The sequence below is a fragment of the Hemiscyllium ocellatum genome, chromosome 34 (genome assembly GCF_020745735.1).
Source record: "Hemiscyllium ocellatum isolate sHemOce1 chromosome 34, sHemOce1.pat.X.cur, whole genome shotgun sequence".
Lineage (NCBI taxonomy): Eukaryota > Metazoa > Chordata > Chondrichthyes > Orectolobiformes > Hemiscylliidae > Hemiscyllium > Hemiscyllium ocellatum.
The window spans coordinates 8,621,403-8,645,342 of record NC_083434.1 but is presented as its reverse complement, the minus strand read 5'-3'; the positions used below and the strand labels follow the sequence as shown (position 1 = coordinate 8,645,342).

The 23,940-nt window shown below is 40.2% G+C and overlaps 1 protein-coding gene across 3 annotated transcripts in view; it reads right to left on the bottom strand.

The window, feature by feature from the left end:
- LOC132832127 (F-actin-uncapping protein LRRC16A-like) overlaps positions 1-23,940 on the bottom strand; it is a 458,164-nt gene that overhangs the window by 230,526 nt on the left and 203,698 nt on the right. For all 3 annotated transcript variants that reach the window (XM_060849857.1, XM_060849859.1, XM_060849860.1), the window contains exons 9-12: positions 23,507-23,582; positions 20,335-20,423; positions 18,114-18,208; positions 4,363-4,449 (exon numbers count right to left, since the gene is read on the bottom strand). In XM_060849857.1, coding sequence (XP_060705840.1) covers positions 4,363-4,449; positions 18,114-18,208; positions 20,335-20,423; positions 23,507-23,582 — 347 coding nt within the window. The remainder of the gene's footprint in view (positions 1-4,362; positions 4,450-18,113; positions 18,209-20,334; positions 20,424-23,506; positions 23,583-23,940) is intronic.

Sequence of the window (23,940 nt, the reverse complement as noted above, 5' to 3'; positions counted from 1 at the left end):
CTGTGTAGTACATTTCATGTAGAATCAGAGAATTAGAGTCATAGAGATGTATAGCATGGAAACAGACCCTTCGGTCCAACTCGCCCATGCTAACCAGATATCCCAACCTAATCTAGTCCCATTTTCCAACACTTGGCCCATATCCCTCAAAACCCTTCCTATTCATATACCCATCCAAACACCTTTTAAAATGTTGTAATTGTATCAGTCTCCACCACTTCCTCTGGCAGCTCATTCCATACACACCACACTCTGCATGAAAAAGTTGCCCATTAGGTGCCTTTTAAATCTTTCCCCTCTCACTCTAAATCTGGCCTCCAGTTCTGGACTCCTGCACCTCAAGGAAAAATCCTTGTCTGCTTGCCCTTCATGATTTTATAAACCTCTACAAGGTCACCCCTCACCTCCGACGCTCCAGGGAAAACAGTCTATTCAACTCTCCCTGTAGCTCAACCCTCCAACACCTACAACATGCTTGTAAATCTTTTCTGAACTCTTTCAAGTTTCACAACATCCTTCCAGTAGGAGACCGACCAGAATTGTACATATTATTCCCAAAGTGACCAAACCAACGTCCTGTACAGCCGCAACATGACCTCCCAACTCCATGCTCTGATCAATAAAGGAAGGCATATCAAATGCCTTCTTCACTATCCTATCCACCTGCAATTCCATTTTAAGGAACTATTGCTCTTCAATAATTTTCCAAGCTACCTCAGAATTGCATGAGAGAAAAAAAATTGGTGACCAAATCAAAGAAGAAAATCCAATAATGACTGACTACAAGCCTAGTCAAAGAGCTGTGTCTTAGAGACGGAGACAGAGTTGAGGAGACATGAGATTTTGTGCTGGTAATGTGGGGAATCTTAGAGCATTGCACCAAGGCAGCTGGAAGCACAGTTATTAAAGGTGGTGTGAATACTGGCATCTTTAATATAGAGACAGATCCAAAAGCACCTCACAAAGATATGCTTACAGAAACATAAAGAGGAGTGAATAAATGTTGTTCAAGTGGGGGTTTTAAGGACAGCCTTGAAGAGGGTGAAGGGAAAAGGAGGAGGGGAACAGAAGAGGAAACTCAGGGAGAGAATTTCAGATTATTGGACCTTAATGACTGGAGCATTATCTTCCATTCAAGGCAAAGGTTGGAGAAACACAATATGAAAGGATTGTAAGAAAGGGCAAGATCATGATATTATGGACCAGGCCAGACCCCTCCTAACATTTTAAAGGTAGGCTAGACCCTAACTTCTTATTTTTTATAAAGGCAGATGTAAAGTCGATAATCCAGTAGTGATGCAGCTGGTCAAACCACTCAGCTTTAAACAAAACCGAATTCATTTAAACACCATGGATGAAACACAAAAGAAAACAGAATTTAGAATAACTTACCTTATTGGAAAACTCAACTGACACAAAATCGCAACTTAATGAAGCTGTTCCAATCCCTGCAACATCCCATAAACACACCCCTTGGCAAGAGGTAAACTCAAACACAGGTTCATACAGGTAGGAGAGTTTTCAGACAGAAAGTTCAGGCAAGGCCATTGCTGAAGCACAGAACCTCTTTTCACTGTAGCTGTTTCTCTGCTGCCAGCAGTTTTCTGACTCCCTGCTAAAACAGACCAAACTAGAAAAAAAACCTGAACTGGGAGAACTGGCCACTCCTCTTCCATTGTTTGAAGTAGAAATTTCTAGTCATATCTGAACCTCTGCCTTTATGACCCCTCTTGAAAACAAAACAAGGACAACATAATCTTGTTAAAGGGACAACATCATCAAGATGGGAAGGTTTAAATACAAAGATAAGAATTGGAAACCTATGGTACTGAGATCTAGGTCAATAAGTAAAGGGGGGATATGTGAGCAGGACCTGATGTGCGTTAGGAGTTTGGATGAGCTAAAAAATTTGAAAAGAACAGAGACAAGGAGATAAAGATTGGAAGTCTTGTTCGCCCTCAATATGAACAATTCAAAAATTCTTAATTAGTTGTAAACTATATTCATCCGCTACATAACAATCTACGTTTGGTACCCATCACCAAACACAATTTCCATTCAATTGACCAATATTCAGTCACAGAGCATGAAAACCGACCCTCTCATCCAATCTGTTCATGGCGACAAGATATCCTACATTGATCCAGTCTCATTTATCAGCATTTGGCCAACAACCCTTCCCATTAATGTACCATCTAGATGCCTTTTAAATGTTGTAATTGTACCAGCACTCACTTCTTCCTCTGGCAGTTCATTCCATACATGTACCCCACCCTCTGTGTGAAAACGTTGTTCATCTGGCCTTTTTAAATCATTCCCCTTAAACCTATGTCCTCTATTTTTGACCTGCCCTACCTTGGGGAAAAGATCTTGTCTATTTACCCTCTCCATGCTCCTCATGATTTTATAAACCTCTCTAAGGACACCCCTCAGCCTCTGACACTCCAGTTAAAAAAACCCCAGCCTATTCAGCCTCTCTGTATAGCTCAAACCTTCCAATCCTGGCAACATCCTTGTAGCTCGTTTCTGAAACCTTTCAAATTTCCCAATATCTTTACTAAAGCAGGGAGATTAGAATTGAACACAATGTTCCAAAAGTGACCTCACTGATATCTACAATATGCTGCAGGACGTGCACTGCAGCAACTCATCAAATTTATTTCAGCAATTACACCTGGATCCAGGTCTGTGAAAGCTTTTAAGAGGTGTCTGCAGCTCACATCTTGTTGTAAGGTGGAACTTTGCTAGATGTTCATCTTAAACATGTACAAAGATCTTAAGTAGAAAGCTGCCATAAATCCCTCTTCTGGTACTAGTCTAAGGCTTACTCATAAAAAGTAGTGAAGAATGACCACGTGAAAGGTTCAATGGAAGAGGTACATTCTTGAGCAATAACATTTTATTCCATAATCGTAAGATAAAAGGTTACGGTAGAGTCAGACTAAATAACTACATTGCGATTTAAGTAATGTCATTTCCTAGAGAATAGTCTATGCTACACCATTAGACTCTAGCCTGAAAGTGCAGACTGACTGCCGTTCACTTCAATGTCAGAGAGCGGAGATGTATAAAACGGTCCACAGTTAACCTTCTCAGCCAAATGCTCAATATAATAAAAGGCAAGAGCAACAACCGCATGGGAGCATCACATTTTACAAGCTCTTCTTAACGTATCACAATATCCTGACTTGAACATATATTGCTATTCAGTAATTGTACCTGGGTCAAGTTCCATCATTATTATAAAAACAATGTCACTGCAAGGATTTCAACAGGTCAATAACATACATTCTCTTTCAGGGCAAACAAGAATGGACAGTAAAAGTGGTCTTGCCAGTTTCATCAACATTCCAAGAATGAAAAAACTAAGACTTTAAACCACAGAAAGCGCTCTTGGATTGTAACAGTTAGATTCTATGTCACTCCTGAATGGAGAGATTCAGGTACACACTTACAAGAAGCCATAAATCCACAAATACCAGTTTGACTGAAAACTCCATTTTCGGTAGACGCAGGAAACACTCACTACAGAATGAAATGACAGTATTTTGTACAAAGACAAAAAACAATTCAAAACAGAGTAGTCTCTGGCAAATAAATGACATTAGTTAGCCAAATTGACACATGATCCATGTAACAAAGTTATTGCAATTTAACAATATTTAAGAGTAAAAACAAGAATTGGGGGCACACAGTCAAAAGGAATATTGAAGCATATGAAGGGATACAAACATATAGGAAAGATGCACAGGCCATTGAAAGTATAAATGCAAATAGATCAGGATACAAAATAAGGTCCTCGGCACTTTATAAATAAGGCAGAGACTACCAATGCATGCAAAGGTAAATGCATACAAAGCACCAGTTAAGGCATAATTAGATGAGTTGCGCTGTTTTGATAGCCCAGATACAGAAAGGGCATTAATACTTTGCTGCACAAATTCAGTGAGATGCTATGTAGATTTGGAATCCACTATTCTGTAGAGACTAGAAGATGACTTTGAATTTGGCTTTACAGACAATTGTTGCACCATGAACTATGTGTCACATTAAATAGATCAGGCAGACACAATTGTACTTTCGGAATGAAAAGAGGATAAACACTTGAAATAGTGGAAGATATCAACCGTTGAGGAAGAGAGCAGGGTTTAGTTTTATGCTGTTCTCTCAAACATTTATACACACAATGAGCCCAATGGCCTTCACGGGTTTTACTTTGACGTTACAATAGTGGATGTCAATAGCAAATCAGCAGCACCCTCTACACTTCTCTTGATAGTCAATTCTGTTGCAGTCGGATCCTTAACATGACCTTCCCTTTATGACCTCAATGAAATGAACTGGTAAATAAAATTACTGTACCTTTAGGTGACAAAGAGGTTTTAGACATGTTTAAATGCTTCAATCCCTTTGGAATTTTGGCAAATTGGTTGCTCAGAGAAGACATGCCTGTAAAACAAGAGGCATTCATTATTACAATGAAACAAATACATAACTCAAGCAAAGTTTTATTCCAGTTAAATTTTCTCAACTCCCTGGGCAATAATGATAGGTAGAAACTAATCAAGTTTCTACTTAAGATCTTTGTACATTTTAAGATGAACATCTAGCAAAGTTCCACCTTACAACAAGATGTGAGCTGCAGACATCTCCTAAAAGCTTTCACAGACCTGGATCCAGGTGCAATTGCTGAAATAAATTTGGTGAGTTGCTGCAGTGCACGTCCTGCAGCATATTGTAGATATCAGTGAGGTCACTTTTGGAATACTCTGTTCAATTCTAGTCTAACTCATACTAAGACAATTTTTATTGATACATCACATGAATTCAAACACCAAAGACAATAACTGTGCAGGTTCACTGCAGTGTCAGTTTCTCCCTCTCTCTCCCCTGCACTGTCCTCACCATGTCCTTCCTTTGTCTGCTCTTCTCCCTTTTAAAACTGCTGTTGTTTTGACTTTTTTCCCCAAAGCTCCAAAACAATGTAACAGCATATAAAACAGTAATTGCTGCTCCTGGAATTCGAGGAAATCACCTCCAGGACCTAAAATACCTCAATAAAGGAGCAGCTGTTACAGCCAGAAATTTTTCCCGTCCTCCATCTTGGATTATCCAGAATTCTTTTACCAATACATTAAAGACAAAAGGGTAACTAGGGAGAGACTAGCGCCCCTCAAAGATCAGCAAGGCAACCTTTGGGTGGAGCCGCAGAAAATGGGGTGAGATACTAAAGGAGTACTTTGCATCAGTATTTACTGTGGAAAAGGATATGAAAGATGTAGAAAGTAGCGAAATAGATGGTGACACCTTGCAAAATTTCCATATTACAGAGGAGGAAGTGCTGGATGTCTTGAAACGCATGAAGGTGGATAAGTCCCCAGCCCCTTATGAGGTGTACCCTAGAACTCTGTGGGAAGCTAGAGAAGGGATTACCAGGCCTCTTGTTGAGATACTTGTATCATTGATAGTCACAGGTGAGGTGCCGGAAGACTGGAGATTGGCAACATGGTGCCACTGTTTAAGAAGGGTGTTAAGGACAAGCCAGGGAACTATAGACCGGTGAGCCTGACCTCGGTGGTGGGCAAGTTGTTAGAGGGAATCCTGAGGGAAAGGGTGGACATGTATTTGGAAAGGCAAGGACCGATTTGGGATAGTCAACATGGCCTTAAGTGTGGGAAATCATGTTTCACAAACTTGATTGAGTTTTTTGAGGAAATAACAAAGAGGCTTGATGAGGGCAGAGCAGTAGATTTGATCTATATGGACTGCAGTAAGGCTTTCGACAAGGTTCCCCATGGGCGACTGGTTAGCAAGGTTAGATCTCACGGAATACAGGGAGAACTAGCCATTTAGATACAGAATTGGCTCAAAGGTAGAAGACAGAGGGTGGTGGTGGAGGGTTGTTTTTCAGACTGGAGGCCTGTGACCAGTGGAGTGCCACAAGAATCGGTGCTGGGTCCTCTACTTATAGAGTCAAAGAGATGTACAGCATGGAAACAGACCCTTCGGTCCAACCCGTCCATGCCGACCAGATATCCCAACCCAATCTAGTCCTACTTTTTGTCATTTATATAAATAATTTGGATGCGAACATAAGAGGTACAGTTAGTCAGTTTGCAGATGACACCAAAATTGGAGGTGTAGTGGACAGCAAAGAAGGCTACCTCAGATTACAACTGGATTTTGATCAGATCAGTCAATGGACCGAGAAGTGGCAGATGGAGTTTAATTCAGATAAATGTGAGGTGCTGCATTTTGGGAAAGCAAATCTTAGCAGGACTTATACAAAGAACTAAGAAGAAATTTTACAGCCCAGGGAACAGGTCCTTCGGCCCTCCAAGCCTGAACCGATCCAAATGTACTGTCTAAACCTGTCGGTCAATTCCTAAGCATCTGTATCCCTCTGCTGCCCACCTACTCATGCATCTGCCCAGACGTATCTTAAATGAATCTACTGTGCCTGCCTCTCCCACCTCTGCTGGCAGTGCGTGCCAGATGCCCACCACCCTCTGTGTGTAACACTTGCCACGTGTATCCCTTTTAAACTTTCCACCTCTCACCTTGAAAGCGTGAGGTCTCATTATTGAATCCTTCACCCTGGGAAAAAGCTCGTCTCTATCCACCCTGTCTATACCCTTCATGATTTTGTAAACCTCAATCAGGTCACCCCCTCAATCTCCTTTTTTCTAATGAAAATAAACCTAACCAACTCAACCTCTCTTCATAGCTAACACCTTCCATACCAGGCAACATCCTCGTAAACCTTCTCTGCACCCTCTCCAAAGCGTCCACATCTTTTTGGTAATGCAGTGACCAGAACTGTACATAGTATTCTAAATGCGGCCGAACCAACGTCCTGTACCATTTTAACATGACCTGCCAGCTCTTATACTCAACATCCCTTCCAATCAAGGCAAGCATACCATATGCCTTCTTGACCACTCTATCCACCTGTGCAGCATCCTTCAGGGTACAATGGACCTGCACTCCCAGATCTCTCTGCCCATCAACTTTTCCCAAGGCTCTTCCGTTCATTGTAGAATTAATCTTGCCTAAATACACTTAATGGTAAGGTCCTAGGGAGTGTCGCTGAACAAAGAGACCTTGGAGTGCAGATTCATAGCTCCTTGAAAGTGGAGTCGCAGGTAGATAGGATAGTGAATAAGGCATTTGGTATGCTTTCTTTTATTGGTCAGAGTATTGAGTACAGGAGTTGGGAGCTCATGTTGCGACTGTACAGGACATTGGTTAAGCCACTGTTGGAATGTTGCATGCAATTCTGGTCTCCTTCCTATCAGAAAGATTTTGTGAAACTTGAAAGGGTTCAAAAAAGATTCACAAGAATGTTGCCAGGGTTGGAGGATTTGAGCTACAGGAAGAGGCTGAACACGCTGGGGCTGTTTTCCCTGCAATGTTGGAGGCTGAGGGTTGACCTGACAGAGGTTTACAAAAATATGAGGGGTATGGATAGGATAGGTAGAGGGCATAGGTTTAGGGTGAGAGGGGAAAGATATAAAAGGGACCAAGATGCAACTTTTTCACACAGAGGGTGATACATGTATGGAATGAGCTGCCAGAGGAAGTGGTGGAGGCTGGTACAATTGCAAATTTAAGAGGCATTTGGATGGGTATATGAATAGGAAGGGTTTGGAGGGATATGGGCCAGGTGCTAGAAGGTGGGGCTAGATTGGGTTGGGATATCTGGTCGGCATGGACGGGTTAGACCGAAGGGTCTATTTCCATGCTGCACATCTCTATGACTCCACCACATAATTAAAAACACAATTTAAAGTATGTCCCTGAGAGCCCGATAACATCCATAGGAAGACAGGACTTGGAGGGGACATTTAGCCCTTGGAGCCTACTCCACATTCAATAGTTCTAAAGACTTGTAAACGTTAACTCAGTTTTTCTCTCCAGATCTGCTAAGTTTCACCACTATTTTCCATGTTCATTCAAGATGATTGCTGATCTGGTTGTTGTCTCAGTTCCGCTTTCTTGTCTGGTTTCCTTAGATCAAAATCTAACCAACTCAGTTTTGTGAAATTTCAAGATTCACTACCTTCTGGATAAGAGAATTGCACATATTTACAAACCTTGAGATAATTTATTTGCACCTGATATCAGACTTAAAAAGGAGACTTCTTAAGCTTAAACTATGTACCCTAGTTTTAGTCTCCACATAAATTGAACACCCTCCAGTTAACCACTATCCAAAATCCTTAGTATCTTATCTATTTCAGTAAGGTCACATTGAAACACCAATGGAACACAGCAGACAACTCTTCCACCTCAGGAACTACTTTTAAAGAAATAGTACATTTTTTAATGTAAGGAAAGTGAAACATTCTCAGTATTCCCAATGCAGTCGTACCAACACGCTGCAGAACTATATGACAACCTCCAGAATTTGACACATTGTCCAAAGAAAACATCAGTTTAAGCCTTTATTGCAATATTTCACAATGGTATTTCCTACAAATTAATTACGGTACAAAAATTCTTCCCAAAACAGAATATTCTTTTAGAAAATTAGTGAAGGCAAAAGCACTTATCAAAGGGGGGGGGGGGGGGTGGGGGGTGGGGAAGAAGTGGTTTCAGCAGTCATGCAAGACAAGCAATAGTGAACTGGAAGCTCACTTTACACCCTTCTAATTGGACAATCAAAATAGAGTATAAAATATGTTATTTATTCATCACCAACTGTTTGGCAGAATGGACAAAACCAAATTTTACTTCTAACCAAATTACTGCACAGAAAAGAACTTATCAAAATGACATTGCACTATTGCCTAACGAGTAGAAATGAGTCACCTTATTGGAGCACCTTTACCAAAATGCAAATTTTGCAGAGCTGACTTTTAATTTTTTCTTGTATTATCAAAAGCAGAATTAAGAAATTAGTGCTCAGAAGTCAAAAATCAGTATTACAGATATTCAAATCCAAACATATTTGGATTATCTATTAACACGAGAATACAAAGGCATTGGGATGACCTGCCTTTTAGCATTTTGCAAAGGAGGAAATATATAAACAAGAGTATAACTCCCAACAACACAAATTGTATAATCCAGACAAAATAAGGACATTATGAGCGACAAGTAAGGATACATGAATGCATCTATGCAAAAGCACTAAAAAATGTATAAATTGGAGCTGGGCAATTAATGAATCAAATAAGGCAGCCCTAAAATAGCAGAGGGCAGCAATAGAAGAAGAAACTATAGCAAGCAAAAGTGCAGACAAAAGTCCAGCTCGTGTGAAATCGATAAAACAAACAGGACAATGATGCAAATCTAAAAATTGTACAGGCAGGTTTGTAGTGCACTAATCACAATAAAATGACGTGGTCATACAGTGATTTCATCTACATTGGAGACACATTCAATCAAAGAGAAAATTGACCCGTTTTGTCCACAACTAGTTGAAGACTGAGTATTTGACATAAAAGGTGGCAATAACACTGACAGATGGACTTCAGAAACTCAATGTGTAGAACTGGCAAGAGTTTGGAATTGCACTAAAATTTTTCATATGGCAATATCTTAAATCTCTTAATCAGCATTTCCCATTTAATGATAAAAGTCAATATCAAACTATGTCAAAATAGGAGAACATGGAGCAATATTTATCAACAAAAGTGTGTGCCCAATACAACATTATTAGCATACAATTAAATATGCATACCATAGCAAATTGGTAGTGCCCTTGCCAAGGTCAGAAAGTTACAGGATCAAGTTGTCTCCACATACTTGAGTTCACAATTGCTCTTATTCTCCAGTGGAGGACTCAAAGTGAGGCACAGTTGGCAAGCTGTCATTTCTCAAACAATTTAAATTGAGACCAATTTGTCAGTTAGGTTAAAGATTCCTTGGCACTATTAAATGAGGTGGATTCTCTTGGTGTCCTGACCAACACTTATGCCTCAACCAACACTAAGAAAAACAGAGTATCTGGTCATTTGTAGCTCAAATGTTTGTCAGGCTTTGTGTTCCCAAATCAGCTCTCATGCTACTTTATTTTACAATAGAGAATAGCATTTCATTTTCTCCAAGGCATTTTCAACATGCACATAACGTAAAACACTATAATGATTTCAAGGATTCTCTTCTTCGTCATGACATTTGCTCAAAAACCTAGATTGAGGGATTTATTTTTCACTTCTGTGTTCAATACCAACTTATCTGTTAAAAATTCAGCCACGTCAGTTCCACAAAAAACCATGGACCTTCATTTCAAAGTCTTCAAAATTGACTTCCACTGGTATGATTTTCCTACCTCAAGACAATATGAAAGAAGAACAGGAGTAGGCTGTTCAGCCCTTTGAGCCTGCCCCGCCATTCAATAGGCTTGTGGATGATGTAACATCCATCATGTCTACTTCCATGCCTTTTCCCAATAATCTTTGATTTCCCCACTTATCAACAATCCATCTATCTCAGCCTTAAACATACACAATATGAGATATTGTATAATGATTCTCTTTACTAAATCACTCACAAGCACTCTATGTAACTATGCTGTGTTTCCACTGACTCATTCATAATACCACATTTTTGTAGTAAATCTTACTCTTTACACAATAAACTAAATTAGACACCCCTTCCAACCCATTACTGTTTCTTTACACCTTTCAGTTTATCGGCCACATACTGCTAGCAGTGATTAGACATGTTTGTGTATCAAAGCTACCCCTGAATAAGCGTTAATACTGTAACCTACTCAGAACAATGCAATCCACATCATCATGTCTCGATAATTCACTCGAAACAACGGAAAGATTATACTATTCATTAGCCCTTAGCAAAGTCTATTGGGACTTGATTTGGTTGTAGGACATCAAATAGTTTCTTTCAGTAGTATGTCCCCACAAGCCTGCTGCTCTTTATTTCTTTGAGATTTCCTCATGCACTACCTATTTCTATGTCATGGTACAACCTATTTTGAATTTCTGTTGAGGGCCACTATCTTATACTAATATCGGATTTATACTTTTTAAATACACATTAAATAGGGCCACTGCACCTATAAGAAATTTACCATTAAAACAGCGCTCCCATGAAACTGTATGAATGAAAGTATAGGAATTGCCAAAACCAGCAACTGTAAATGAAATATCATAACCCAACTGCAGGAGATCAGTTTAATATTCTCTACACTTTTACTTACTATAATCTATACTTTCTCACTTATTTAGATCATATCAGTCCATTATTTTACGAATGTTAACTTGTACAGTCATGGAGATATACAGCATGGAAACTGACCCTTCGGTCCAACTCATCCATGCCAATCAGGTATCCCAACTTAATCTAGTCCCATATCCTCCAAACCTTTCCTATTCATATACCCATCCAGATGTCTTTGCAATGTTGTAATTGTACCAGCTTCCACCACTTCCTCTGACAGCTCATTCCATCCACGCACCACCCTCTGTACAAAAAGGCTGCCTCTTAGATCCCTTTCAAATGTTTTCCTTTCACCTTAAACCTATTCCCTCTAGTTCTGGACTCCCCCACCCCAGGGAAAAGACCTTACCTATTTATCTATCCATGCCCTCATGATTTTATAAACCTCTATAAGGTCACTCCCCAACGCTCAAGGGAATACAACTCCAAACTATCAGTCTCTCGTTATAATTCAAACCCTTCAACTCTGGCAACATTTTTGTAACTCTTTTCTGAAGTCTTTAAGTTTCACAACATCCTGATACGAGGGAGAACAGAATTGCACACAATATTCCAAAAGTGGCCTAATCAATGTCCTGTACAGCCACAACATGACCTCCCAACTCGTATATTCAATGCTCTGACCAATAAAAGAAAGCATATCAAACAACTTCTTCACTATCTACCTGCGGCACTACTTTCAAGGAACTATGAACATGCACTCCAAGGTCTCTTTGTTCAGCAACATTTCCCAGGGCCTTACCATTAAGTAAAAAGGCCCTGACCTGATTTGCCTTTCCAAAATGCAGCACCTCTCATTTGTCTACATTAAACTCCATCTGCCACTCCTCAGCCCATTGGCCCATCTTATCAAGATCGCGTTGTACTCTGAGGTAACCTTCTTCGCTGTCAACTACACCTCCAATTTTGGTGCCATCTGCAAGCTTACTAACTATACCTCCTACGTTCACATCCAAACCATTTATATAAATGACAAAAAGCAGCGGACTCAGCACCGATCCTTGTGGCACACTACTGGTCACAAGCCTCCAGTCTGAAAAACAACCCTCCACCACCACCACCACCCTCTGTCTTCTACCTTCACATCCAGTGGCTAGTTCTCCCTATATTCCATGAGATCTAACCTTGCTAACCAGTCTATCATGAAGAACTTTGTCAAACGCTTTCCTGAAATCCATATAGATCACATCCACCACTCTGCAGTCATCAATCCTCTTTGATACTTATTCAACAAACTTAATCAAGTTAGTGAGATATGATTTCCCATGAACAAAGCCATGTTGGCTATCCCTAATTGCCTTTCCAAATGCATGTAAAACCTGTCCCTCAGGATTTCCGCCAACAACTTGCCCACCACCAATGTCAGGCTCACTGGCCTATAGTTCCCTGGATTTTCCTTACCACCCTTCTTAAACAGTGGTAGCACGTTAGCCAACCTCCAGTCTTCTGGCATCTCACCTGTGACTATCAATGATACAAATATCTCAGCAAGAGGGCCAGCAATCACTTCCCTGCGGTTCCACACAAAGGCCGCCTTGCTGATCTTTGAGGGGCCCTATTCTCTCCCTAGTTACTCTTTTGTCCTTAATGTATTTGTAAAAACTCTTTAGATTCTCCTTAACTCTATTTGCCAAAGCTATCTCTTGTCCCCTTTTTGCCCTCCTGATTTCTCTCTTAAAGCATATCCCTACTGGCTTTACACTCTTCGACGGATTCAGTCTATCTCTGCTATCTATACCTGACATATGCTGCTTTCTTTTTCTTGACCAAACACTCAATTTCTCCAGTCATCCAGCATTCCCTACACCTAACAGCCTTTCCTTTCACCCAAACAGGAATATACTTTCTCTGGACTCTCGTTATCTCACTTTTGAAGGCTTCCCATTTTCCAGCCGTCCCTTTACCTGCGAACATCCATCATCAATCAACTTTTGAAAGTTCTTGCCCAACACGGTCAATATTAGCTTTCCTCCAATTTAGAACTTCAACTTTTAGATATGGTCTATCCTTTTCCATCATGATTTTAAAACTAATAGAATTATGGTCACTGGCCCCAGAGTGCTCCCCCACTGACACCTCAGTCACCTGCCCTGCCTTATTTCCCAAGAGTAGGTCAAGCTTTGCACCTTCTCTAGTAGGTATATCCACATACTGAATCAGAGAATTTTCTTGTACACACTTAAATTCCTCTCCATCTAAACCCTTAACACTATGGCAGTTTCAGTCCATGTTTGGAAAGTTAAAACCCCTACCATAACCACCCTTTTATTCCTGCAGTTAATGGAGATCTCCTTCCAAATTTATTTCTTAATTTCCCGCTGACTATTGGAGGGTTTATAGTACAATCTAATTTGAAAATCAAAAATGACTAATACCTCTTAATTATGCAAGCTCAGACATTCTAATGCCATCAGCAGTAACAGCGAGCATTTGGCAAGTGTTTAATCTATTGCCTTCTTCCCCAGGACAGATATCACACAAACATGCATATAATACTTACAACTATGTGAAACCATAGTGCTAAAATTTTAATGTATGTAAAAAGTGTGTATAAAAGAGGCTACTGTAAAACTGTACATTAGATTCCATCATGGTCTCCAACTGTGTTACTGCAGATTCTCAACAAAGAGGCTATTTCAATCTCAGTCATTATTGACCATGATCCCACAAGAAGGACTCTGCCCCCACTACTTCCTGTGGCAATGAACTCCAAAGATTTTAAACCTTAAAGAAGAAATTCCTCCTCATCACTGTCTTAAATTGGCTCCCCTTTATTCTGAGATTTTGCCCTCTGATCTGAGACTCTGCCATGAGGGGCAGCATTTGCCATGCCAAACTTCTTAAGGATACTAAGTTTTAGTGAGAGCACCTTTCATTCTTGTGGACTCCAATGAATAGCAAGCCCACCTGTTTAGCCTTCACTCATAACACAATCCCTCCATAACTTGCATCATCTTGGTGAGCTATTTATTCTCGTACCATACTTATGTAATGTCCATAAACCCACTGCTAAACTAAGATATCTCAGAATGGTAAAAACAATGACTGCAGATGCTGGAAACCAGAGTCTAGATTAGAGAGGTGCTGGGAAAGCACAGCAGTTCAGGCAGCATCCGAGGAGCGGTATTCCTAATGAAGGGCTTTAGCCCGAAACGTCGATTTTGCTACTCCTTGGAAGCTGCCTGAACTGCTGTGCCTTTCCAGCACCTTCTATAATTTAGACTAAGATATCTCAGAGACAAAAATAGAAATTGTTGGACAAGCTTAGCAGGTCTGGCAACATCTGTGGACAGAAATCAGAGTTAACATTTCAGGTCAAGTGACCCTTCCTTAGTACGGATGTGCTCAATTTTTACCATTCAGGATGACCTTTTGAATTGAGTAAAAAGTGAGGTCCGCAGATGCTGGAGATCAGAGCTGAAAACGTGTTGCTGGTTAAAGCGCAGCAGGTCAGGCAGCATCCAAGGAACAGGAAATTCGACGTTTCGGGCAAAAGTCCTTCATCAGGAATCCTGATGAAGGGCTTTTGCCCGAAATGTCGCATTTCCTGTTCCTTGGATGCTGCCTGACCTGCTGCGCTTTAACCAGCAACACATTTTCAGACCTTTTGAATTGGCCAAAACTAGGCAGATAATGCTACTCATACTCAACTAAAGTGTTAATTTTGATCAAAGCAATAAAAAAAAACCTTAAGACATGGAAACATGTCCAAAAGAGAGTACAAAAATAATATTACGCTCTTCTGCTATTGATTTAACTCACAGACAAGAACATTAAGTTCAGATATAAAAAAAGTGCACGACTGCATCAACACATTTATTCACTGAACAACTGAGTGTTATAGACAAACTGACCCATCTTTCTGCTGAATTGTTTCCTTTCATTTTAGGGGTAGAGGATGATAGTGCAAGAGGGAAGCAGTGAGGGAAGAGAGGTATGAGACAGTGCAATTGGCTTTGGGGAGACAAACTCAGTCCATATTACTACTCATGCAGGTACACCTTGTTAGATAGAAGATAAGGAAAAAAACCCATGTCAGTGATGTCCATCCTGGGTTGAACAGTCTGTTAAAGGAGTCTAAAGTAATCCTGCATTTCAAAAGGAAACTGTTCACTTCACTGTGTTATGAAAGAGGATTGCTTCTGTTCCAGTGGAGATAATGCAGTTGTAAGAGGAGACAAGTAACTAGTGACAAAATGAAAAGATCATTGAGCATGTCGAAGCCAATTAGCTTATGAAATATTGATTAAAATTTTATGCTGATGAAATTTTCTAAATAAAGTTAATTGAGGAATTGAAGAACCGCAAAGGCAAAACAACCAGAGTTGGAGTTATGTACAGGCCTCCAAATAGTAATCAGGAGCTGGGGTGTAAGATACACCAAGAGTCAGAAAAGATATGTAGGCACGGCAAAGTTAGAATGATCATGGGGGATTTCAAATGCAGGTGGACTAGGAAAATCAGGTTGGTAGTGGATTGCAAGAAAAGGAATTTGTGGAATGCCTATTAGATGGATTTTTGGAGCAGTTTGTGCTGGGGAACACTAAAGAACAATGCAGAGATCACAGTCAAAAAGTGTGGTGCAAGAAAAGCACAGCCGATCAGGCAGCATCTGAGGAGCAGGAAATTCCTCCCTCTCATTTATCTCCCAGCTCCCTTGGCATCCATCTCCCCCACCCCCACACACACTCTCCTGATGAAGAGCTTAAAACGTTGATTCTCCTGCTCCTCAGATGCTGCCTGATCGGCTGTGCTTTCTGAGTCTGATCTCCAGCATCTGCAGTCCTCACTTTCTCCTAGTTCATTGTTCCCTAGTTGGTTCCACCTCAAGCTACTCCAAAAAAACACTTGACATGGTACCTTTTTCTGTTACTACAATAGAGTAAAGTGGGCCCTTGGTTTAACATCTGAAAGATGGTAACTCCAAATGTATAGAACTCTCACATTCCTACTGTGGAGCATCAGCCTAAACCCTTGTGCTCAAGTCTCTACAATGAATCTGAATTCTCAGCCTTTTGACTTGGAGCAGAGAGTGCTACCAACTAAGTCATGGCTGACACTACACAGCACACACAATTTGGAGAATACACCCAGTGTTGTCAGCAAACTCTAATCCTCGAGTTTAAAGGATATTCTAAAGGATCATGATAGAATTGTATACAATGAAAAAAGAAATGAAGCTTTTACATTTTATTCTTCTGTTATTACAAACAAGTATGCAAAAGCTTATTTATTTTTGCCATATATTTGGACCAAAACTCAGGGTCAGAACCATTGATGCTCTTTTATGGGATCTGACATAGCAGTGTTTGAGGAAGCCAAAACTATTCTAACATAGAAACTTAATTTATAGAAAATTAGCCACGATAAAAAAGCAGTGTTAAATCTGAAGAAATTGAGAACATATTTCAACAAATTGAATGAATATATTGGATGATAAATTCCAAAGTAAACAATCCGAGGATTTCATCTGCCATTATTTAGTCTTGGCCTTACAGGTTAAGATATTGTAAACGTTTGTATGCAAGTTGCTGAAAGTGAGTTGATATCAATGCAGTGTGGGACAAGGTCAAGTGTGGGATGATACGTTGTATGCGGAGGTTGGTGGCGTTTGGAGGTGGCGAACACCGCACAGCCCAGATGGCCTCCTTCTTCAAGGACCGCAGATTCCCCCCAGACGTGATCGACGATGCCCTCCACCGCATCTCCTCCACTTCCCGCTCCTCCGCCCTTGAGCCCCGCTCCTCCAACCGCCACCAAGACAGAACCCCACTGGTTCTCACCTACCACCCCACCAACCTCCGCATACAACATATCATCCGCCGTCATTTCCGCCACCTCCAAACGGACCCCACCACCAAGGATATATTTCCCTCCCCTCCCCATCAGCGTTCCGCAAGGACCACTCCCTCGTCAGATCCACACCCTCCACCAACCCAACCTCCACCCCCAGCACCTTCCCCTTCAACCGCAGGAAATGTAAAACTTGCGCCCACACCTCCACACTCACTTCCCTCCAAGGCCCCAAGGGATCCTTCCACATCCGCCACAAGTTCACCTGTACCTCCACACACATCATCTATTGCATCTGCTGCACCCAATGTGGCCTCCTCTATATTGGGGAGACAGGCCGCTTACTTGCGGAACGCTTCAGAGAACACCTCTGGGCCGCCCGGACCAACCAACCCAACCACCCCATGGCTCAACACTTTAACTCTCCCTCCCACTCCACCGAGGACATGCAGGTCCTTGGACTCCTCCACCGGCAGAACATAACAACACGACGGCTGGAGGAGGAGCGCCTCATCTTCTGCCTGGGGTCCCTCCAACCACAAGGTATGAATTCAGATTTCTCCAGTTTCCTCATTTCCCCTCCCCCCACCTTGTCTCAGTCGGTTCCCTCAACTCAGCACCGCCCTCCTAACCTGCAATCTCCTTACTGACCTCTCCGCCCCCACCCCACTCCGGCCTATCACCCTCACCGTGACCTCCTTCCACCTATCCCACCTCCATCGCCCCTCCCCCAAGTCCCTCCTCCCTACCTTTTATTTTAGCCTGCTTGGCTACTCTCTCTCATTCCTGATGAAGGGCTCATGCTCGAAACGTCGAATTCCCTATTCCTGAGATGCTGCCTGACCTGCTGTGCTTTAACCAGCAACACGTTTTCAGCAAAATTCATTATTAACATCAATGATAGAAAGAGAGTGCATTTATACTAAGAATAGTTAGATTCATTGAGAGGAGGAAAAAAAGAAAACTTTAAATATACATTTTTTAAAATTTCCAGCAATTAAACCCTGAAGGAATGAAACTTTACATTGCTGATGGATAAATCTGAGTGCTGCAATAAAAATATCTGAAGTATACCGTGTTCAAGAAAAAAAGATTTGCAGCTAAATTATATGAGATGAAAGACCATCTACCTCTGTCCTCCAGTGCATTGTTGGCAAGATTGATTGTGTGAAGTCCTGAGTTCGGATTGTGAGCAAGCGCACTGGCCAACTTCTGTGCAAAATCCCTAGGGAGAAAGAAAAGAAATTGTGTGAAGAGATGCACTTGAACTGTGATCCAGAACTGGTTGAAATATACATAAGGATCAAATCAGCCAGAGGCCAGGATCTAAGTATACATTACAAGGGAATGTCACTGCTTATTCACAGGCACATATCTGTTTCAACACTGTCTGATACAGGCATGGATTGGGTGCTGTTATCGTATCAAGTCAGTTTGTTATTTTTCCCCTTTAAGTGTTTTACTATGATTAAAGGCAATATAAAAATGCAAAAACAAAATATCGCAGATGCTGGAAGTCGGAAATAAAACCTGGAAATAATGGAAATACTCATAAGGTTAGTCAACATCAGTGGAAAAAAACAAAAGTTACCATTTCAGGTTAATGACACTTTACATTAGCTCTGCGTCTCTCTGCAGATGAATGAATGCTGTTGTTGTTAGTCAAGTAAAGTGCCAATACAATACAACAGTACATATGCAAATATGTGTTATTATTTATTCTGAGAATACCTCTCTATTAGAATCACTTTGAACACTGCTCAAACTGCCACATTATGTGGATTTAACTAGAAACAGCCTGGGAACAGTATTAAGAAATCAAAGGAAATCTATGTGTTCAATCACATAATATCAATTTTCAAGAATAAAGTAACTACTAATAATAAAGGCTACCACGTGAGCCTTTCCTTACCAACACTTCCCTCTGTATTCTGATAGAATTCCAATAATGCTAAAAGTTTTTCACAGTGACTATGAAAGTGCAAAAGTTCATGTCTAAATCAGAATGAAGGTGTGACTTGCCTGGCATTTTAGTGGAGGTGACGTTCTCGCAATATTGTAAATTTGATAGAATGTGTTCCATTTTAAAGATACTACATAAAATAGCATTTGTGTAGTGGCAGTTCTGAACTGAATTTAGAGTCTAGTGGTACTGAGGCCAATTAAATAACTAGGCTTTGTGCTGGTGTTCTTGCTATTTCAGCTGCATCCATCTCGAGATCAGTAATATTTCATCTCCCTTCTGATTTGAGACTTGCAAATAGTGATAAAACACAAAGCATGACCTTCATTGTGCAAGTACCTGGACCACTCATGGAAATGGTTAGGCTGCCAATAATTCCCATTCATATTGACAGATGTTGTTGTTGACAGTCAGTTAAAAGTGGTTGGCATTTGCTTCAACTTAAGTCACAGCAAAGCACACTTGTCATGAAAATGTAACCTGCAAATGGGAAGGAAGCTCAGGGCTATTATCGGAGATGTGACAGACTTGCAGCTGAGAATCATTTGGACGCTGTAAAAAGTGATACATGAAAAAACTCACTCATTATGGCAGAAGGATATAATGAAGCAGTTCAACGGATGGGGCAATCATGATATCCAGAAGAATTCTTGACTGGGTGTGGAGAGCATTAAAAAAAGCTCACCTAATTAAACATTCTAGAGCTGTTGTGCTCTATAACCTAAGCATTTAGTGTTAGCATCCAAGTGAGTCTGTTGCTGTTGCTAGAATATCTGTCCATCCTTTTCATTAACCTAGCCATAAGTCTTGGCTCTATGGAGGTGGAAGGCACATTGTACTGAGGTTAAATATAGTTGCGTTACACAATCTGATGGCGATCATTTTGGATGCCTCATTAGCACTCAATCCAATTTCACTTATGTATTATGCTATAGGACAGAGATGTCTTTCTGTGAAGAAAACATTTCACTTTCAAAAGGATTGCGCAGAGATCACTTCTAGCAGTGCCATCGTAAACAGAAGTCCTGCATTTCTTCGAAGTGTCCTCATTGCATTGCTACCTCCATTCCATGAACAGTTTTTCTTTCATGTCATTGTGTACATCATTTACAATCCCATTCAGAAACCAATATGGCTCTGCAAGATTTGCTGTTCAGCTCAACGCTAGGATCAGAGAGTGCATGACTTTGCAGCAAACAGCTTGTTAATAATGCATAGATACTCCAAAGATAAATACAAACATTAGATTGCAGTTGTAATTGTATGAACATGCGAGGTAGCACACAGAATATTGAAAGGTGTTCTTTAAACAATACTTAAAAGATAAAGTTTCAAGAGTCCTGACCTACAGAATTCATTTGAAACAATCAATAATCGAATATACTCACGTTCGGAGTCCTCCATTTTCCAGCACTAGCTCCTCTAAACGTGTCGATCTACCAACAACTCGTAGAATTTGCTCACAAACATCTGTGGACTGAAGAATTAGAAAATGAAATCTGCCTAAATTAAATACAGAAAGAAAAAAAGCTCCAAAGTATTTCCCACAAGTGTATAAGATCCTCAACTCTGAAGGAGTGAGATCTTGATTTTTTTAAATTCATATTTTTCATTGTCATAGAGTCATAGAGATGTACAGCGCAGAAACAGACCCTTCGGTCCAACTCGTCCATGCCGACCAGATATCCCAACCCAATCTAGTCCCACCTGCCCATATCCCTCCAAACCTTTCCTACTCATATATCCATCCTTTTGCCTTTTAATTGTTGCAATTGTACCAGCCTCCACCACTTCCTCTGGCAGCCCATACACGTACCACCCTCTGAGTGAAAAAAGGTTGGCCCTTAGGTCTCTTTTGTATCCTTCCCCTCTCACCCTAAACCTATGCCCTCTGGTTCTGGACTCCCTGACCCCAGGGAAAAGACTTTGTCTATTTATCCTATCCATGCCCCTCATGATTTTATAAACCTCTATAAGGTCACCCCCAGCCTCTGACGCTCTCGAGGAAACAGCCCCAGCCTGTTCAGACTCTCTCCATAGCTTAAATCCTCCAACCCAGGCAACAGAATTGGGTCAGTTCTGGTTTGGATGGTTTTATTAACTGATGAAGGGCTTATGCTCGAAACGTCGAATTCCCTATTCCTGAGAGGCTGCCTAACCTGCTGTGCTTTAACCAGCAACACATTTTCAGTTATTAATGTATGACAATTCCAGGTCCATGGAGAAGACTGCAGTAAATCAAACAGGCCATACTTTCCATTGCCTAACAATGTAGATGCATTGACAGTCATAGACAAATCTATTGCTTTACCCATCTGACTAACCACAGAAGGATTAACAGTTAGGGGAACTTTTCTGCAGAAGTGGAAGAAGGTAAATTGCAAAAGCTTGAATGTGTTAGAAAAATCAAAAGCAAATGGTGTCTTTAATCCATCACCCCATTACTTATATCTTTGTGATTACTAGCAAATCATAAATCTCAATAGATTTCGTATGAGCAGCATTAAAAACATTACAGAATATCACTGGTGAAATCATTTCAACAATATCATAAAATCAAGAAATTTAACCAAAGTCATACTAGTAAGAGAAAATTGGGAGCCTTATGAATCTGGCTTGCTGAGCTTCATGCATACATTCTTCAGTATAGCTAGTGCATAATCCTTTGTGCCATGAACTTCACAATGCAAACTTATACTATGGTTCAATATAGCGTAATTTTCTAATCAAATTTTTACTTTACTGTTGCTCAGTTTCATTTAACATCTATTCAAGAATGATTGCAGATATTTCATCAATGTTCAATGACTTTTTTTGTGCTAAATATCAATAAAAAATCGTTCTCGTACTCCTTGTACATTAATAATTATCAATAATGGAATTTGTTCAATAAATGTGTTACTGATGGCTATAGATGTTTTAGATGAAAATAAAAGCCAAAATGTGACATAAGTATATAAATTGCAATTGTTTTTAGAGTGAGGTAAATAAATTATAGCATTACAAGTGCTTATTTTACAAGTCATGACTTAAACATCATCTCATAGAATAATGTTTGCTATACAACTTGTGCTGAGCATAAATTTACATTAAACTTAAATCAATATTCTCCAATACAGTTATTAAGTTTCTTCCTCCTCTGTCCAAACAGAACTAGCAATTAATCTGAAGGTTTTCTAAATGGCACTCAAACATCAAACGTATGAGATCATTGTAGTTTCAAGTGTTAATGCTTTTGAAATGAATCATGCCATGTTTTCTATTCTATGACTCAGTCCCAAGACATTAAATTGAAACAGTCCACTAAATATATAATTGTCAGCAAGGTCCCACAAACAGTAGTGAAATAATTAGCAGATAATCTAGGTGATACGTCAAATCAGGAAAAAAAAACAATGCTGTAGCATGTTTTAAATCTATTTGAAGAAGCAAACAGGCATTAACAGAATGTCAATCAGATACAGCTCCTGAATGCCAAAGGTTCATATTTAACAATTCTGAATAGAGTGATGCAAGTTGAGAGATTTCGGGGAGCTCAGGTTTGAATTAGTAGCACGTGGATTTCTATCTGTGAGAGTGGGTTTTAATTAACTCGTCATTATTTCTCTGGAGTCACAGTCTTATTGTGAAATCACAATGAGACAGTTAGCCCCTAGAGTAGTATTGGGAATTTGTTTGCATTTGGAGAGTTTTGCTGGTAGACAGAATAAACATTGAAGAGCATCACCTTGCTTTCAATGAGGAGAATTGAGTTTTTTGTTGCTTTGGTGAAACAACCATAGCTTGGAACCTTCTTTTAGCCCAATTCACAGACATTCTGGTTGAATTTGGATATTTGACCATTGCCCTTCTGGAGGAAAGGGTTAGTTCAGAAATGTTAGAAAAAGGAATAGGTTACCTCAGTGTGAGGATTGAGTTTGTAAGTTCTGGACCAGAAGTGTTTGCTTAGAACCCTGAAAGGATTATCTGAGCCTAAGGAAAACTAAATTGTGAAAATATGCACTGAAGTCAGTAGATACAAGCCTGGGAATTGAAAGCAATAGCTGGTTAAATATAGAGATAATAGAGAAGGAAATTCTCATTAGTTTTTTACTTCTGTAAAGGGACATTGTTCAGCTGTGGGGAAGATTTATTTTATTGTATTTTAAAAGCTTTCAAATTGTGTTATATATAAATAGCTGGTTCATTCTAATTCTTTTCTTTCGTATAATAAAATACGAGGAAGGGCTTATGCCCAAAACATCACCTGTCCTGCTCCTTGAATGCTGCCTGACCTGCTGTGCTTTTCCAGTGTCACACTTTTCAACTCAAATCTCCAGCATCTGCAGTCCTCACTTTCTCTTTAATTGTTAACACCAGATCAGCAGCAATGCATGCTTGCGTTCCAATGAAAGAGGACGTCATTAAATTCAACAAAAAAAAATCCGCAATGGCAGATTTATATTTGGGATCTGACCTGCTCAGTAATACCATCAGCTGGTAACATAACATTAGAAATAAACTAAAATATTGAGAGCATGCTGCTGCCTTCTGCTCACTCAGTGTCCAACATATACTTACCAGTTTAAGATCCTTAGAAGAGAGCTTTGTGAACCATTGGTTGTACTCCAGCGCAGCAACAATTGGTATCAAGTCTCTAATAAAAAGTGAATGAAGTTTGATTATTTACAGAAACATTTACCTGTTTGATTTATAATGTAACAATGCCGGCAAATAACTTTCATTCACAGTTCATCACTTGTTCAGGGCCTGTTCATGCATCCAAATTCGCCATACTTAGCTATTAATCATACTGATGCCACTGTGGATCTAACAACAGCACATGAAATACAGCAGTTCAAAAAGGCAGCTTACCAACAACTTCTCAAAGTTAACTAGAGATGAGCAATAAATACGAGCCTAGCTACAACGGACCAGTCTGCAAACTAACAGATCTAAGTGAAATAGAGAACATGGCAAAAGAACGAAGGGTATGAAAGGATGGTACGCAGAAG